Source organism: Rhinolophus ferrumequinum, chromosome 6, assembly GCF_004115265.2.
Source record: "Rhinolophus ferrumequinum isolate MPI-CBG mRhiFer1 chromosome 6, mRhiFer1_v1.p, whole genome shotgun sequence".
In the NCBI taxonomy this organism is placed as follows: domain Eukaryota; kingdom Metazoa; phylum Chordata; class Mammalia; order Chiroptera; family Rhinolophidae; genus Rhinolophus; species Rhinolophus ferrumequinum.
In genome coordinates, this window is record NC_046289.1 from 4,391,247 (window position 1) to 4,410,439 (window position 19,193).

General features: G+C 46.3%; 1 protein-coding gene across 5 annotated transcripts in view; it reads right to left on the reverse strand.

Moving 5' to 3' along the window:
• Positions 1-5,746: 5,746 nt before the first annotated feature.
• Positions 5,747-19,193, reverse strand: part of EML1 (EMAP like 1) — a 163,837-nt gene continuing 150,390 nt past the window's right edge. For 2 of the 5 annotated variants that reach the window (XM_033108794.1, XM_033108793.1), the window contains exons 18-24: positions 17,285-17,352; positions 14,916-15,004; positions 11,077-11,174; positions 10,873-10,960; positions 9,397-9,492; positions 7,972-8,102; positions 5,747-7,298 (exon numbers count right to left, since the gene is read on the reverse strand). In XM_033108794.1, coding sequence (XP_032964685.1) covers positions 7,173-7,298; positions 7,972-8,102; positions 9,397-9,492; positions 10,873-10,960; positions 11,077-11,174; positions 14,916-15,004; positions 17,285-17,352 — 696 coding nt within the window. In that variant the 3' untranslated portion in view covers positions 5,747-7,172. The remainder of the gene's footprint in view (positions 7,299-7,971; positions 8,103-9,396; positions 9,493-10,872; positions 10,961-11,076; positions 11,175-14,915; positions 15,005-17,284; positions 17,353-19,193) is intronic. The other 3 variants (XM_033108795.1, XM_033108796.1, XM_033108797.1) reach the window with 3 other exon arrangements.

Genomic DNA, 19,193 nt, shown 5'->3' on the forward strand with positions numbered 1-19,193 from the left:
AGATGGCCCTTCATGCCCACTAGGGTGGCTCTAAATGTAATTCTACCTGAAATTTCCCTTTGCCGTGGGACCAACATATAATTACAAGGATATTATGGCAGTTTTATTTCAATACATTTTAGGACCTACATGGAACGGATGTTTTTCTTTAAAAACAAATAGGTAGAAATGCTGGTAATAGAACTTAAATTGGACTGAACCCTAAAACCAAACTGATAGTTGTGGGCACGTGGGTGGTAAGCACTGGGGAAACCAGCCAGCCCTGGGACCAACTTGGAGAAATGTTATATATTGCGACTGTGAATGGCCAAGCAGGCTGTTGGCAAAACAGCAGCTGGGCAGTCATCTGGAGACAGGGCTAGGAGCCTGGCAAGTGACCCTGCTCTGTCACCCCTCACCTTGCTGGGTCTGGCCTTCGATGACATGAATTCTAGGTGGTAGACTTTGGTGCCCCTTGGAGCAGCTGGAGGTGCCCGGGATGGAGTGGGGTGTTGAGGGGAAGGGAGTGGGTCCGAGGGTACAACAAACACAGGAGAGTATTTCTGGTCACCTCTACCCGCCTGCTTCAGTCAAAGCAGCTGCATTCTCAACCATATCATAGAGTGTATTTTCCTGCAAGATTTTATCTGAAGGAAGCTGTTGCTGCTAAAACAAAGTTTGAAAGCCAGCCCCCAAGTTGCTTTCAGCACTGATCTTTTCGTAACACTCACAGTTCATTGGTTTTCCTTTGATAACTTTCTGGTCTGTTAGAATTTTGAAGAAGTTTATAATGTGTGCGTGTGCGCGCTTTCCTTCTTTAACAAAACCACTGCTTAATTTGGAACATAATTTAAACTTGCTTTTCCCAAATGACATAGAAGTAGGCTAGCGCGCAGGGGGTGATGGGCCGGTGGCGGGTAGACAGTTTGCACACACGCCTGACTTTCTCTTCTGAGAATGACGAAGTTTACAGCCTTTAGGTAAAAATAGCTTGCTGCAGCTTCCGCCAGGAAGACACTTAGAGAGGAAAAGAGGATTCATTTGCTAAAAAAGAAAAAGGTTCCCAAATTGCTACCATAATTTTGGAATTCATTTTTGCAAAATGTATCAGGGGACAGAAAGACGTTCCTGCCCTCTGATTCAGTAATTCCCCTTGTGGGCATTTGCCCTAAAGAAGTAAATCTAACTATAAAAAAAGCTCAATGGACAAAGCGGTTCTCGGCGGTGTTGTTGGCAAAAGTGAAACAGTGGAAGCAGGAAAACATACTCAGGCTTGAGGGCAAAGGTTTAGGAATCTAATACAAGCCCACACGCTCCCCTTGACACTCACAGCTCATTCATCCGCATAGCCACCTCACACCTACTGATCACCTGTCCGTGCGAAGTGCTGGAGAAAGAAGAGTGAACAAGCAGCAGGGCACTCATGCCCCAGGGAACTTATGGACATAAAGGTTACATGCAAGTAAACCAATGCTTACAATTCCATGTGACGAGGGAAGTACAGTAAGAGAGACCAGAATCCCCAATAGGCACTCAGGGAAGGCTTCCTGGAGGAAGCAACTTTTAAACTGAGTTATGAAGGTGATGGTAGTTGGCAAGGGAAAATGGGAGGAAGAATATTAAGGCAGAGTGCATGGAAGGGCTGAGTAGTGACAGACAGCGGGCTGTAGTGTGGGGACAGACAGCACAGCAGACAAAGCAGAGGAAAGCGGGAAAGGAACGGGAGCCCACTAAACAGATCCCATGTACTATGTGAAGGAACTTTCTCTAAAAGCCACTGACTGCCTGCCGTGGCCACAGCCAGGCCAGCAGGGATGGTCAGCAGCCCGGGCAGAGGCAACGCAGATCGGGAGATGATGTGGACACGGAGCCTTGAGTCGTGGAGAGGCAGAATGGTGCAGTGAGTGAGTGTGAACGCTGGAACCTGACTCCGTGGGTTCCAGTCTCGATTTCCTCAATGTGTGGCTCTTAGCCAGTTAACTTAGCAAGTTAAAGATCATTGTGGACAAGAAGCCACGTCATAGGTTGTTGAGAGTCGCCATGTGTAAGGCACTTCCAATGCCTGGCGTGGCGTAAGTGCTACTGGAGTTGTTACTATTACGGGCAGTGAGTGAAAGAAAGGGGTCAAGAGGGACGCCCCAGTTGGCCTGGGCAACCGGGAGGACGGAGTGCAGGGTATGGGGGAGAAGTGGATGCATTTGGTTTGGGGCGTAAGATTGCGGTACCAGGAGACAGGCAGGTGTGAAGCTAAGGGAGCTGAGTCAAAGGTAGGCATTTGGGCCTTACCGGGGTTGAAGAGGTGACCAAGACCCTGGGAGCTGATGAGATAGCGGGGGGTGGCGGGGAAGAGGGGGAACAGAGGCCCGGGAGAGGCCCTACAGAGCACCGAGAGGTAAGTGACAGACCAGGGACATTCTCTTTTTAATGGGAAAGCATTGAGCCTGCTTAAATGTTGGTGGAAAGAGACTTGGAGGAGCACACTGGGGACAAATGCCCCCAGTAAGGGCGGCCTTTGTGATATTTTTCTTACCATCACCATCAACATGAGAGGACTGGACAAGGAGTGATGACACTAATCACAGCAGCCTGTCATGCCGCCAACAGGAGTTATAACGAGGTTATAATGACACGGAAAAATGCTTATGAAGTTATATGAAAAAAGCAATGTGAAGCATTGTATACGCAATATGTTAACTATGGAAATATATCCAAAAATGTACCAGTAGAAAAACAAAGCAGGAAGGAAATGCACTAAGAAGTAATCGTCTTATTTCTGGGTGGTAGGGATATGGCAGGGCTTCCTCCTGAATTTGCTATACTGAGTATGTATTAGTTTTATCATTAAAAACTACAGTAAACTTTATTTTATAAAAAGAAATAAACTAGGGTGGCCGGGGGCTGTCCCTGCCAAGATCACAGTGACCTTGGGCAAATGCCTGTTTCTGGGGAGGCTTTGGTTTCTACGTCTATGGGGAGGGGCTGAACAAAACAGTGCTGCGTCAACATGTGCTCCTGGAGATTCTGCCTTGTAGAGATGTCCCAGGAAGGAAAGGCTGTGTGGTCAGACAGCCTTGGGGACCCTGTGCACTCACAATCTGTGTGTGCTCTACATACGTGAGGACTCCTCCAGAAGGCCACAAGTCTCAGACACTCCACTCTTTGCTCAAAGGCCACCTTCCCCAAGTACCCAGGCTCAAGTAGCCTCTGTCACCACCGGCCCCTCCCTGCCTATCTCCAGCAAGAACTGTGGTATCTTTGGTCCTAGGATTATTAGATAGGTTAAGGGTCTCAAGGTCTCTAACGTTCTTACTAAATGTTATTCTTGCTCAATGTTAAAATGTAGCACAGTATTTATTTTGCAGAAACAGCTGTAACTGGATAAGTTCAGCCAACTGCAAAGAGGAAATCAACATGTAATTAATCAAATAGTGCATATGGGCAATGGCTAAGCCTCCCTTCCGGGAGACAGAGCCTTGGATGTGAATCCTGTCTTCTACTTGCTGCAAGTACACGAAACTACCTAAGGACAACCTCATCTTATTCTTGAAGAGAACACCCAAAGCAGCGAACCCCTTGAGTTTGGTAACACGATGGTGCCCGGCTCAGAGGAAGGAATGGTGCTTATTAGATGAATGGATGGATGGATGGATGGATGGATGGATGGATGGATGGATGGATGGATGCAATGGTCCTGCTGGACCCACATTAACGTATTACAACTCTAAGAAGAGCCACACTAAAAGCCCTGCGAAAACCTGTTTAACTCAGCAGCTCCCAAATCCAGGGCCTATTAACACCTTGTGGAATCCTGTTCCACATGCTGGGAAATACTCCTCCAAGATGACCCCCAAGTTCCCCTGCAGCTCTACCATTCTACGGGGCGTTCAGACAACCATCCCTGCTGTGGACGGCGGCCAGAGTACCTGGAGGGAGGTGAGCTGGGGAGCTGCTTGGCTGCACTCCTGGTCTCCAGATCTCTCCGTCTGTCTGTCCCGAGCATGCTGGGTCTTTCCCTCCACTGCTCCTGGCTGATGCCTGAGCCTGGCAAGGAGACCCTCAGAAGTGAACATGCCAGAACAGGGGGAAGCCTTTCCTGCAGTGTCTTGAGTTTCTGAAAATGCTTTCACATTGGCCCGAGGCCATGGACCTGCAAAGATGAAAGGTGAGGACTGGGCAACCTGAGGCCCCTGAGGCCAGGAGCACAGTGGTGCTGTCTGGCTTCTCCCAGGGCTTGTTTCAAATATAGGTGATGAGCTGATGCTGTGGTTTCTAAACCTGCCACTTCTGTGAGAATCAGAGTAACATAAACCAAAAGAAGCCACATGAAAATAGGCACACTGTGCAGTCCCACGGGTGTCTGTGGGGGCGGGCAGTGCACTGGGTGGTGACTACCCCAGCCCACTCTCCTTTCCGTAGTCATGGCTCTGAGAGGACTAGGGGTAATCTAAAAGATGCAGAAGCTCATCTGGCCAAAGGAATCTCACAGACCTTGTCACATCAGCCTTGCTGTGGCAAGGAGTCTGGCAATTTCCAACTCAGGCCTGATAAGGAGGGAGAAATTGCCTTCAAATGTTAAAAGCTGAAATGTTATAAGCAAATTATTTTTTCTAGTGTTCCCCATCCTATCCCTCCCATCGCCATGGCAACTCACCTAATAAAAGGAGCGAGGGGGGGTTAGATTTTGGGTCCTCCCTTGTCCAGGGCCTGGCTGGTCCCATTGTCACAGGATGTCATCACTGCACCCTGAAGGTCTCTAGTTAGATTTTATATATCAGTGAGGCTGAGTGCTATAGAGGAAAGCGGGACATAGTGTAAAGAAAAGCCCTAATGTGCCTATTCCCACCATTCAGAATTTGCCCTTGAAGCCCTTCCTGGTGGAAACTGGAGGGAGAGGAAGAAATGGAGAATCATTCGGCATCCGAATTGTCTTTCACAGCGTTTCCCCAAGAGGATATGTCACGGAATGCTGATCCACAGCCAATAATTAGTGTCTTGGGAGCAAAAGTGCCCAACGGTCAAGTTTGGGCACTTCTGGAACATGTCAGTATAAACAGGGCTCTTTATTATAGAACTTTGCAATGCCGTTACAGGCAGCCTGCTTTCGAGTCTCTACATACTACATGATGTGTAGTGTTTGGCACTTTCGAAAGTTACCTGGAAACCCTGTTAGCAGGAGATTAGGAAAACAGCCCCTCCCCTGTCACTCTCCACAGCCAGGCTAAGAGCGCATGTGGCTACAGGCTACCGGGAGGAAGAGGCTGGGCTCTGTGGGCTGGAAGCTGCCCGCCTCTGGGGTCTCGTTCTAACACAACCCCGGAGGTTCCAGGTCTTGTTTGCCCCACAGGAGTGAGTGGTGGTGCGAGGCCCTTGTTTGCTCTGTTAATGAGCAAGTGAGTGAACAATGAACAATGGGGCTGTTTAAAGAATTTCATTTAAATGTGGGTAAGTATGAAGATAGCAACATTGGTTTATATACATATCCTTTTCCCATTATTGAGCTTAAAAAATAGTGGAAGTATATAGATATAAAGGTAGATCTCATAAGTCAATAATGGGTCCTTTTCCTTTCCCTGATCTGGTTATTCTCTCAATTGTTAATTTCAAAATGACTATTTCTGCCAGTATTTACATAACCAAGTAAACTAACAACTGGGTATGGTAATTAAGCGGAATTCCTTCTAGTTATCTAATCTGATGCATGTTTACACACCACATGCAAATTATAGCTCCCAGGTGAGAAAAGAAATCTGTATATGAAACAGAATATAGTGTGAATCATAGCTAATTTTAAATATTTTAATTTATATACTTTCATGATTATAGGTCAATAAGAAATCCACTTTTCAGGTTTTATTTCATTACAGAATATATCTGATCAGGATACATACAAACAGATTCACCTTTAATACATAGTGTTCACTGGTGCCTTGCACTTCCGCAGCTGGCTGGAGATGTCCTAAAAATTGCTTCCAACGTCATGATTAACCGGCCACTAGAAACCACTGCTGCAGAGCTCGCGCGGTGTAATTCATTTACTTGCCTACAACAAGTAAAAATCTTAATATTTGTTCTTAAGTCTGTTGATTACTTTTCTGTTTGAAAATCTGAGACACATTCCCCAATGTAAACAATACATTTCAATCTGTCACACCATCGACATGGATAAGGCCTTCTTCCTAAATGTATGCCACCTACGTTTTACTCATCAGAACGCAATCTTATTTCCTGGGCAAGAACGAGCCGTCCAGGTACACAAGGCAGGAAAAAAGGCGGCTGCCTTTTGTACCTAGTGGAGCCCTCCAGACTTCTCCTTACTGCAGGTTTTATGGTATCTTTTTGACTTGGTCTACTTGGTCTTAAAATACAAATGTACAATGTCCATAAGCATAAAATAGTAAAGCCTAGCCTTACATATTTATTATGAATTGCTAAAATCCTATACAAGTACAATACCATATCATGCCAGTTAATATGCAGAGGAAGGTGGCCGAACATGTCCACCACTCACAACGGCACGTGAACGCGGAACCCAAGGGGGCGCCACTCAGCAGGGTGCTAAGCAGCTGACGGGTCAGGCAGCCTGCTGAAACTCTGACATGCCTGAATCCTCTGCTGAAACATTTAAGTTACTCTGGAGTCCAATCTGCTAACCGCAAGGAGAGTGCCACCGGCTTCGCCCCAGCCTCCCAGAGGGAGAGCTGCACGAACCTGAGACACCGTGACCACAGAAAGTCTATCGGCGTTTCCTGTGCAAGTCAGTTATTTCCTCTACTCCATCGCTTCATTCCTTCCTTCCAACCAACCAATCAACAGCGATCATAATTCAGTACCTTGTTATTGTCATAAATATTCGACTCAGCAAGCTCGACGGTGAAAGAGTAAAGCCTATGTACAGTATTTGGAAAGGCATTCTGTGACCATTTTCGAAGAGTTCATAGAAAAGTTAGGAAGGATACACCAGTTATTCTGTCGGTGTCACCGCAATGTAAACCTTGGCATCTTTTGTATATTAAATGTGTTTTATATATCGTACATGGAGAAACCTGAACTGCTGACCCGACGCGGCGTTCACTGACCCATGAAGCAAAGGTAACCGGTACAGGGACTGACTTTCCTGAGGGTTGTGACAACTTTTCAAACAAAACAGAAATCACAGTGACCGAGTAAACAAGGCCGTGCATCCCGGGCCTGCTCTAAATGACCCGCCACTGCATGATGCTCGTGTCTTTGCCGCCCGTGGAGATGAGGTGGCTGTCGTCACAGAGGAAGTCAACATTGGTGACGTGACTGCTATGCCCACTGTACACGTGGCTGGGAGCCTGGGAAGAAAGACACGGAGGGAGCTAAATGCAAAGCCAACGATTTGGAGTCAGAAAGGGCTGGAATGAACATTCGTTCCTCCCTTCCTTCCTTCTTCCCTCACTCAGCAGCAGCTCTCATCCGTGCAGCTTGGGCACAGGGGGGACCCAGATACAGCCATATGGAGTCCCTGCACATAGAGAATCTGGTCGGGGGGCACACATGGGTAAGTGACTGCCCTGGGCTGGGATATGTTCAATACCAGAGGGCTGTAGGGGGCACGGAGTACCCAAAGGAGGGACCAACCAGATGCCGGAATGGAGGGTGTCCTGGTGAAGGAGGATCAGGAACGGGAAGGACTAGGAAGGGCGTGCCAGGCATTGGTACCACCTCAGCTCAGCAGGGCTGGGGGTTGGGGAATGGGAGACACGTGGGGGAGGGGGGAGGATTGAGGTCCACCAAGGAGGAGACAGAGGTAGACGAGCCAGATTCTAAGGGCTTTGTCAAGTCAGGGTTTCCCCGGAGGACAGTGATCCCCTGAAGTCCCCTAGGGCAGTGGGATGACAGGGTCAAGTGTGCATTTGTGACTGGTGGCATTCACTCACAGCGCTTTTCTATTAGATTATCAAGCAGCCAGGTCAGGCTGCGAATGCGGCACCATAAGGGGTGAGGTTCGGGAAGATGCGTCCTTACCCTGAACTGAGAGCAAGGGTAAGAGAAGAGGTGTACTTTTCCGAAGTCATCACCAGTGGACAGGAGTTTTTTCTCGTGGGCCCGACAGATGGCATTGATGTCGGTTCCATCCGAGCCTTCTGGCCACACTCCTAAGACACAGACCACAGACAGAGCACTGGAAATACCAGAAACACTGGGCCACGCTGCGTGGGGACTGGCCATTGAACTCGCACCAAAATGAATTCACCTTAGTCCCCAGCTTTAGAAACCAGAGCCAAAGGACGTGGTGTCTCGGCTCAGGGCCACTCTGGGTGCCCCTGGGAAATATTCCAGGCCATTCCCAGGAACCCCTGCAACGCTTAGCCCAGTTCTACTTACTGCACGGGGATGGCAAAGACAGGCTGGTGGGGCTCCCCCCTCCTTCGGGCCCCTTCTTGACAATATAGCAGAAAGTGCACCGGAAGCCCTGGTTCCAAACACAATGCCTTTCCTTTGTCCCCGAGGCATCTGATGGTCATCTAACTAGTCCTCAAGCCTGAAGTTTCCTAACTTTTCTTTCTTCTGGGTAACTGAGTAATCTCTCCAAAGGACTTTTTAACCCTGGGTCTGTGTGTGCCTTTCAGGCATTTGTTGGTGTCAGCTCTCTGTGGCTGCTGCTTGCCTGGTGGCACCCAGCAGGTATGGTGTCTGTCTGCCGTGGTCTGGGGGGAGGCAGCCCTCTGGCTTTGCAGCCCTGGGCCCAGGTGGGCCTGAAGTGTGGTCTGAGGAGTGCCGTTTCCTGACCATTGCTCCGGAGAACCCTTTTGGTCCCAATAACTTTGGATCTGAGAGAGCTGGATGCACATCAGCTTTTCAACTGGTGAAAAGTTCTAGAGAAAACCCAGGGTGGGGCATTCCTAGCATTTTAATGCCAGAACATGGTAAAATGCTAGCTTTAAGGAGATTTGTGGAATTCTGGCCAATTTATTGTTTTACATAAACAGATTATAAATACTGATTTTTTAAAAAAATTCTACTAAATTGTGGCAATGTATTTTAGATCATTTATGAATATATTCCTAATCTGAACTATGAAGAAAGTGAAAAATTTAGTTTAAGGGCCAAAAAGATACAGTAATCACTCTAACAAAATGATAAGTAAATTGATTGAGTGCCATCTGGTCCACCTATCTAGGAAGTTTTAGCACAACCTCATGTAAGAAGATTCTAGAGAATTATTTCAAGACCCGTTTCACACAACAGTAAAGGGTTAAAACCCATCTCCTGGTTCTTCTTGCCTGGCCCTTCCCCAGGAAGCTGCATGGAATGTGTCCTGTGGGGCTCATGCAGCAGCAGACTGGTATGACAAAACTGGTGACCATGAGACTTCCTAACTGTTAGAGAAATATTCTAAAAGTAGATATACCTAATGCTTGAACTGACTGAAAGCTGGAGAAAACTTACCAAAGACGTGGAATCCCAAAGTGCAGGTATATGTTGCCCACTCAATGTCTCTCGTACTTTCCACACTTACGACTTGCTTACAAGCAGAGGGAACCCCTGGGAAAAGCAAACACAAGTCTGGTGGCATCTGAGCCAAAGAGCCCCCTCTCCTCCAGGGTAGGGCTGGGCCCTCAGAGCCAGGCCTCATCTGTTACAGAGCCCTCCAGAGAGGGACACCATCCACTCCCCAGCCCCGTGGGAGTTGCTCACAGCAGGAACTGAGCCCAGCGCCAGGGTGTGGGTGGGGCCCACCTCTTCTGTTTCCTCCCATCTCCCTCTCTGGGTCTGCTTCCCCAAGTCTGGCTGCTTTTTCCTTTGACCATCCCCTGGTTCCTAAGCCTCTACCCACCCACTGTCCCTTGGAGCCCTGAACACAACTTAGCCCCCTGCTGTCAGGCTCCCCAGCCTTCTCCCCAGCATACGCATGTTGCATACACACCAATCTGAGTTAGAAATGGAAGCTTCTGGAAACCAGTCAGATCAAGTAACTACGGTCTCCCAGGTGCTTTGTGCCCCAAATGGACTCTCACTAGTGTCTGAGAAGATTCTAGACCTGGGGCCTATCCCTGAAACCGCCCCGCCCCCTCACCCCCATTTCTGCCTCATGTCAGGCAGGACCTTGGAGAGGGCGGGAAGAGGAGAACACAGTCACTAGCCAGGAGCGAGGCGTGGCCCTGGCACAAGCCACTCCCTCTTCTTCCCCCACCAGCTGCCCTGCCTGACCCAGGCTCCTTCACAAGTGGGCCACCACCTCCCCACCCACTGGCTCTTGATGCTATGGCCTGGTATCTGAGCCCAGATTTCCTGGCCTATAAAACGAGGCGAGCCTGAAGGTGCTGTGGATTATGTGAGATGTAGGTAAGGACACTGCACTTCCTAGTACCTTCCAGCAGGGTGGAGATCGGCCCTCTCATGCCCCGTGATCCCATGCTTAGGCCAGAGCTGGGCACGTGGCAGGTGCTTGGCACATGTTTGAGGAACCTGAGCACGATGTGTCGTATGTGCTTAGTAAGCGCCAGCCATTATCATCCTCACCGTTCCCAGGTCCTGCCTGGGTGCAGACACTGGCCAGAGGGATTAGAAGAGAAGGAGGAGGGGTGCCAGAGAGCTGGGAGAGACATCATGGTCTGCCTGCTGGGGTGATGTCCCCACCAGGTCCCTCTCACTGTGACAGCTCTGACCTCACACTCTTCTTCCACATCTGCCCCCCACCAGCCTCTCTCTGTAAAGTTTGGCCTTTTCTTCCCCGGGGTCCTCAATGGGACCATGCTCGGCCCAAACTCCAAGAGTCTCAGTGTTAGGAATGACTTGAGAGGTTGTCCAGCCTGACTCCTCTATTTTACAGAGGAGGAAACTGAGGCCCAAGTTGTATGGGAAGTGCTTTGCAGGAGGCCCTGTTTTGGTCTCAGAATAAACATACTCCTGGGTGCTACTCACAGTAGAGGATTTCATAGTCTCCGGAATTTGACACGAGGAACTGTGAGTTCACAGACCAGTCCAGGTGAGTAATGAAGCTGGAATGACCCTGGGAGCGAGAAGCACTGTATGAGTCTCACTCAGCTTGTAAACTCCTGACTCACACTCTACTGATGTAATTAGAGGACGACACTTGTGTCCGTGAGAAATGATACATGCACTTACCGAGCATTTGCCAACTCGTGTGTACTTCCTCCCATTGTCACTGACTCCGTATATATAAATACAGTTGTCGTGGGAGCCTATTGCTAAGAAATTCCCATCTACAAAAATACGACAGATTACATTTCAATTGTTAAAAATAAACACTTGATCACAAGGGATCATGCCAGTTGCCATCACAGATTAGAAAAAATGGCCAGATTAACCAATTACTTAAAAAAAAAAATTTTGCTTTGGAGTCAGTCCTATACCACTTCCAAACTATCTTTTGAAAATCTACACCTGGCAGATTCCTCCCCTTATAAAATCTCCCCTGCCGTCCCCAGCACAGAGGGATGGAGACGCGATTCCTGAGTGGGGTCCACAAGGCCCTACCGGATGTGGCCTCATCATTCCTCACTGAGCACTCCACGTTCTTGCAGGCTTCTGCACACCCTGCCCCACTTCCCTGCCTAGAAGGCCCTTCCCACCTCACCTCTGCATCCGTCCCCTGCCTGGATGGCCCTTCCCGCCTCACCTCTGTGCACCTGCCCTACCCCCGCATGCCCCACCTGGTTCTTTGAAAATTAAAAAAATTGACAAAATCTTTAACTGGGTTGATCAAGAAAAAAAGAGAAAACACAAGTTACCAGCATCAAGAATGAAAGTGGGGACTTCATTACCAACCTCAAAAAAATTAAAAAGATTCACAAACAAATATTATGAACAATTTTATCCCAATAAATTAGACACCTTAGATGAAATGGACAAATTACCAAAACCGACTCAAGAAGAAACAAAAAATCTGAATAGATATATAATAAGCAAAGAAACTGAATTAGTAGTTAACCTTCCCACACAGAAAGAGCCCAGATGTACACTGAATTCACATGAATTCTACCAAATATTTAGTAAAGAAATAATACGGATCCTTTACAAACTCTTTCAGAAAATGGACAAAGAAGGAACATTTTCCAATTTTCTCTATAGCCCAATAGTAGTAGTCTCATAACTTAACCAGACAAAACCATCACAGGAAGAGAAAACTATAGACCAATATCCCTCATGAACATGGATGCAAAAATTCTTAGAATATTAACAAATAGAATTCACAAAATACATAAAAAGGATTAGACACTATTACTATGTGAGATTTATTTCAGTAATAGTTGGCTTAACATCTGAAAATATTGTAATATACCATATTAATAAAAGACAAAAACCATACAATCACCTCAATGGATACAGAAAAACTATTTGACAAACTAACACTCACTTATGATAAAAATTTTAAACACATTAGAAATAGAAGGGAACTTCCTCATCATGATAAAGGACATCTAACATCATACTTAATGATAAATGACTGAATGTTTTCTTCCTAAGACTGGGAGCAAGGCAAGGACCCACACTAGCCACTTCCGTTCATCATTATATTGGAGGTTCTGGCTAATGCAGTAAGGAAAAAAATAAAGGCATCCAGATTGAAGAGGAAGAAGTAAAACTGTCTTTATTTGCAGATGACATGGCCCTGTACGAAGAAAAGTCCCAAGGATTTTACACACACACACACACACACACACACACACACACACACCCCTACTGAAACTAATAAAAGTTTAGAAAAGTCACAGGATATAAGATCCATGTGCAAAAATCAATTTTATTTCTCTATACTAGCAACCAACATTCTAAAAATAAAATTAGACGAACAATTTCATTCACAATGGAATAAAAAGCAACTTACTTAGGAGTAAATTTAACAAAGGAAGTGTAAGATTTGTGCACTGAAAACTATAAAACATTGTTGATAAAAATGAAAGACCATCTAAGTAAATGGAGAGAAATTCTATGTTCAAGGATTGCAAGATTTAGTATTGTCAAGATAGCAATTATTCCCATATTGATTCAATATAATCCCTATGAAAATCCTGGTAGGTTTTTTAGAATTAGAAAATCGACAAGCTGATTCTAAAATTTATGTAAAAATGATAAGGACCTAAAATAGCTAAAACAATTTTGAAAAAGAAAAACAAAGTTGGAGTAATTATATTATTCAATTTCAAAACTTACTCTCAAGTTTACAGTAATCAGAACTGTGTGGTATTGGTACATGGATAAATAGAAAGGTGAATGAGACAGAACTGAGAATCCTGAAATAAACCTTTACATTTATTTTCAATTGATTTTTGACTAAAGTGTCAAGATAATCCAATAGGGAAAGGATTGTCTTATCAACAAATGGTGCTGCGACAACTGGATATCTATAAGCAGAACAAATAAACTTATACTCTTACTTCTCGCCATACACAAGAATTAATTCAAAATGGATCATAAACCTATATGGAAGGGCTAAAGCAATAATCTTTTAAAAAGAGAGCACAGGAGAAAATCTTCATGACCTTGAGTAGGACACCAAAAGCATGATCCATAGGAAAACAAAACTGATAAACTGGACTTCATCAAAATTAAAGCTTGTGCTTCCAAAGACCCCATTAAGAAAATGAAAGGACAAGTCATACGCTGAGAGAAAATAAGTGCAAATCATATATCTGATAAAGAACTCATATACAGAATATAGGAAGAGTTCTTCCAACTCTATGGTAAGACAAACAACCCAATTAAAAAATGGGCAGGATATTTGAATAGATAGTTCATCAAAGATCTGGGAATGATTGACAGGAATGTGAAAAGATGCTCAGTATCTTTAATGGTCATTACAGAAATGCAACTTAAAGCTACCCCTCTATTAGAAGGGCTCTAATAAAAAAGATGGACAGTAACAGGTGTTGGTGAGCATATGGAAAAACCAGAACCCTGACACCTTGTTGGTGGGAATGTAAGTGGTGCAGCCACTTTGGAAAGCAGTGGGCAGTTTCATACGATGTTAAACAAATTTACCATACAATCCACCAATTCCACTCCTAGGGATTTACCCAAGAGAAATGAAAACAAATGTCTACAAAAAGGGCGCATGATGAATGCCCGTAGCGGCATGACTCAGAATGGCCGAAACACAGAAACATCCCAAGTGTCCATTAACCGATGACTGGAAAACAAGGTATGGTCTATCAATAAAATGGAATACTAGCCAGCAATTAAAAAGGAACCAATTGCTGATACATGCACAATAACGCGAACTAATCTCAAAAACATGATCCTACGTAAAAGAAGCCAGATGCAACAAGCTCCACGTGGTACGAGTCCATTGATACGAAGTGTCCAGAAAGGCAACTTATAGCCGGGACAGCTGATCAGTGGGTGCCCAGGGCTGGGGCTGCAAGTGGAGATTAATTGCTAATGGGCAGGGAGGGAACTTGTTGGGGTGCCGGGAAGGTTCTAGAATTGACTCGTGGTGCTAGTTATGTAACTCTACAAATTTACTAAGAATCAGCGAGTTGTACATTACAGTGGGTAAATTATTATATGTAAATTATACTTCAATAAGGCTGTTAAAAGAAAAGTCCTCATCTTTTTGAGACATACAGTCATATTAATGGATTAGAGGATAAAATGTCTGGGAACTACTTCAAAATAACATGGGGGTGGGCCAGTGGGTAGGGTTACATATGAACAAAGTTGACTAAGAGTCAGGTAACTGCAGCTGAGTGATGGATACATGGGGATTCATATGCTATTCTGTCTAATTTTGTCTATGCTTGAGATTTTCCATAATAAGAAATGAAAAAAATACACAAACATAGTGACCAAAGAAGGGAAGAGAACCCCAAAATGCCACAATTATGTGCATGTGTAGTTTAAATTTCACTCGGAGGTTCGTGAAATTTTTTTTCTTTAAAGACATCTACATAGGATTTCATAAATGTTAGAGTTTTACAGTAGAGAATGGTTTGTTTTCTAACCTGGTGAGTAACGCATTACAGATAGTTGTTCATTTCCATCCGTGTGAACGGTGACCAGGTCTTTTGTTTCTGTGTCAAACACAAACCACCTGTTGTAAACATGAGAAAAAGTACAATAAGCTGTGTAGTGGGAAACGAAGTAAGGCTCTTACAATAATTGTAAGACTATTAAAAACTATTAATCTAAGTTCTTAATAAATACTCTGTATCTACTTAACGAGAACACCATTCCCAGCTTTTATTTAAAGACAATGTCCTACATACAAGCATTTCCTAAGAAAAGGAGCAGCATATTGGCTACTAAGTGAAACGATTCAGGTTCCGAGGCTATGACAAGGCTCCTTAGTATTTGAGTTCTGTCACTGATGAGTAAAGGAGAGAAAGCCCTCGGGAGGGAAGCTGGACAAGCACCTAACACCTGGTCGTGGCCACAGGAAGCAGCCATGGGACCACCTGTATGAGCCTGCCCAGGCACCTGGCCTGGGGCAAAGCAGGATGGGCCAGGAGGAAGGGGCTGGGACCACCTGGTGGGGGGGCGGTGACCTTCCCAGTTGTGCTGTGCAAGCAGAGGTAGGCCAAGTGTCTGACCTCCCATAAATGTTGGTGTGTGACCAGCCAGGTGAAAGAACCGACAGAGAAGGGAAGAAGGGTGAGTAGAGGACTGGTCTTTGAAGTTGACCTCCCTGGGCTCAGTTTCTTCAATTGTAAAATGCAGATAGGGCCCAGAACGACCTTGCAAGCCCAGTGTTCAATCAGACATGCTATAACGGACACGGATGGGCTTCGTATCCTCTAATAATGACCCGGCACTCGGTGAATGTCAAATGATGGAATAACTGCACTCTCCTGCCCGTGTGTCCTCAGCTGGTGGCAGTAACTGGGACTCCAAGGGCTCTCAGGGATGGAAAGGAATTCCTGCTGCTGCAGTTTCAAACCTAGGTGACACATTCCATCAGCATGGCATCGCCTAACCACCTGACTTATCCCCAAATTTCTGACCCCCTCCCCCCGAAATTTGGATTTGACTGCTCAGCTTTGATTCCTTGCATCTACAACATCCATTAACCCTTAAGGTGTTATTTAATCTTAATAGAGGTCTGAACATAGGTAGTAGAGAGACGAGCTGACTAGGCCATGCCTTTGGAAAGTCCTGTTGAATTGTCCCATTAGAGCTAAGCCTGGCACTGGGACCAGAGACGTAGGAGGCATACACGGAGGGGATGGATTAGGTTGCATGTTCTGTGCTTCCCCGTAGGACACCGTCTGTGATGCTGAGCATCCTGGCATCGTCACCATCCTGTCCCAGCACACGTAGACAGCATGGCGACGATGGCAAGACCTGACTGTCGGTCATTCATCACAGCCATGCATCAAACTGCTGAGTTGGAAGCTTTAGCTGTCTCCAAGAGAGACGGCAGGGGTGTGTGCGTGTGAGTGTGTGTGTGTGCACGCGTGAGTATGTGTGTGGCTACACAAACATTTTCATGAAGAATTCTGCTGGATATAAGGTGCCCGTCTGTTCAGATATTGCTAACTGTGACTCATCAATGGTCACTCCTTCTTTACTCACACTCTACAGTCCTAACAACAGAATCCAAGTGGTGTGCTTTTCAGAGAGGAAATCACCGAAAAGTATTTGAATTACGTCACAATGAGTGGATATATGAGGACAAACAACATAAAAGTGCAACTGAAACTTATAAAACAAGGATGATAAGCACCGTTTTGCCTGCCAGGCCACCCCAGCAGACGTTCTGCCTGTATCGTCACCTCCAAGCATCAGTGCGCTGTGACGAGGTAGGTCATATGATCACAATTTAAGGAAAGGACCTAACTCAGAGAGGTTATGGAACTGGTTCAGACACACGGCTGAAGAGCGGAGACGGGGGGTGCAAGCCCGGACCCGCTGCTGGGCTTGTCGGAGGTACCTGGTCAACAGCTTAGCTCAATCAGAGTAAGAGGCCCAGCGTCCGGGCAGTTTCTACCATTTTGAAAGGGCAGCAAGAAAAAGCATGTTTACATTCTCAGTGCTTTGAAATGCTTTCTCAACGCTGAGGCTCCTCCCACAGGCTGCAGACGAGGACTCGAGGAGTCCCACAAACGCTCTGGAAATGGAGGCAAAGGTGTGTGGGGAATAGGCGCATGTTCCAGGAGAGGGGTCCATAGCTTTCCTCAGATTTCCCCAGGCCCAAAATGCAAAGGACCACCGTCTTACATTTTCCTTTTGAGTTTTGACTTAGTTCCTGGTAAGTCATCAGTAGCTGAGAAGCAGCCAAGAGCTGCACTGAGCCTCTTCCCCAGGGACATACAGACAACATGCGTCTTTTCCATGAACTTTGAGGGCACAAGCCGTACTGACGAGGACTTACCTCCCAGTCAGTGTTCCAACTGCAACCACAGACCCTGAAGGATGAAAACCAGAAGACTGAGCTGGATCCTAAAATATTTTAAAGGAAGTGTAAATTGATGGCCAGACACAGCACTACCACATAAAATACACAGCACAGCTCTAATCCCTGAGGGCCATATGGCCCCATTTTTTTAAAAAAAGCTCTTTTCTTTCCAGGTGAGAAAAAAAAAAGTTTTCCTATTTGGACAAAGGTCATGTTTCAATACTACTAAATTTGTATCCTTTGAAAATGTCTCTCTTTCTGTCTTACACCCTTCCATATCTCCAGTAGTCAGGTGACAGACCAAGTCAATGCTCGTCCTCCAAATCTTGGAGGCCCCTTCGGGTGCCCCCCACGCTGAAGGGTGAGCTTGACCTGTCTGGAGACATGACCACTGTACCCATTCCATTAGGCAGACACTGGATGAGTGCCCACTGGGTCCAAGACACTACACAGCCCTAGAAGGACCTGGAGACAAGTAAGGAACATTCCAGGTTTTGATTGGGTGGTACACATACACGTTCATCACTAACTGTGATACAAGGTGGAACGTGATCAATGAAAGAGGTGGGAACAAGCTGGGGCGTCACAGGTGAGGGGAGTCAGATGAAGTCAGACGGGGAAGCTGGGTCGAGGCTTCCTGGTGCAGACAGCTGTGGGCTCGGCCTTCCTGTACGGGAAGAGCCGTCGCCAGTGACGGTGGAAGGGGACACACCACTGCATTTTGGGATCAGGTGTTTAGAGGGCCACAGTTTGATCGAAGAGGTTTGGGGCATATTGAAGGCCGGCAGGTAAAGTTGGAGGGTTTACAATGCAGATGTACTGGGTGGGGGTCGAGAAAGCATATGGATGACACAAGAAATGTGGGCTGTATTGCCATGCTAAAGGCTGTGCTCGCTAGGAAATAAGAATACAGGGAGTGATTCTTTTTCTTTCAATAAAAAGAGTGACATGACTGAATGTGTGTTTTAGACAGATGATCACTTGGCTGGAACGTTCAGGATGGACTGAAGTGAGAAGAGATTAATCACAAGAAGACCAAGAAAAGAGCAGCGACAGAAGCAGAAATAGAAGAAGGCACTGAAATACTGTTGGATAAACTAAAAAAAAACAAGAGACGAAAAACTCTTCAGGTATTAGTTACATTACTGCAATGCTTTTCCCAAAGTGGGAGCTGTAATTAAGCTCAGGGCTGTCACTGATACACAGAGGGAAATCATGTCACTTAAAGCTTTACCATATAATTCATTAGAGGCTCATAACATTATTGAGATGAAGACACTGAGGTACAGGCAGGGTTCTGTCTACAATTATGGGGCCAGTGGATAAAGCAAGTCGGACTTAATCGCAGATATTTCTGGCGTCTGGTTTGGCGCCCCTACCCCTCTGCCAGGCTGAGTGGGTTTATAGTCTGGCAAAGGCGAGGGGGATGGAGTAACTGGCATCGCTTTCAGAGGCTTGCTGTGCTGACAGAGACTCAGGGAAGGCCACCCTCCAGGCCCACCATTGTCACTGCGTCCGCTGGTTGCTGTCAGCCCTGTACAAACTCCTCATGCATTCCCCATCTTCCTCCAAGCCCCTGACAAGGACAAGTACAACACAGGACCCCACTTCCTCGAGCCACGCCCTGCCACCTCTGATGGCGGTGTCACCCCTCAGGCCCTGTCATCTCAGTGCTCAGCTCCACCTGTGGCAGGCCAGCTCTCATCCCTCAGTGGCCTTCTCTGAAAGCGAAAGGCAGGAGAAAGTCGGACCCAGCATGCTGGGAAAAGCCGGCAACTGTGTGGGGCTGAAAGGAGGGTGTGTGGGGTCTACAAAGGGGTTCCCCTTACAGGGGACTATACAAGTCACCAAGGGCACAGGACGTGCTTTTGAGTCACTACAGTCT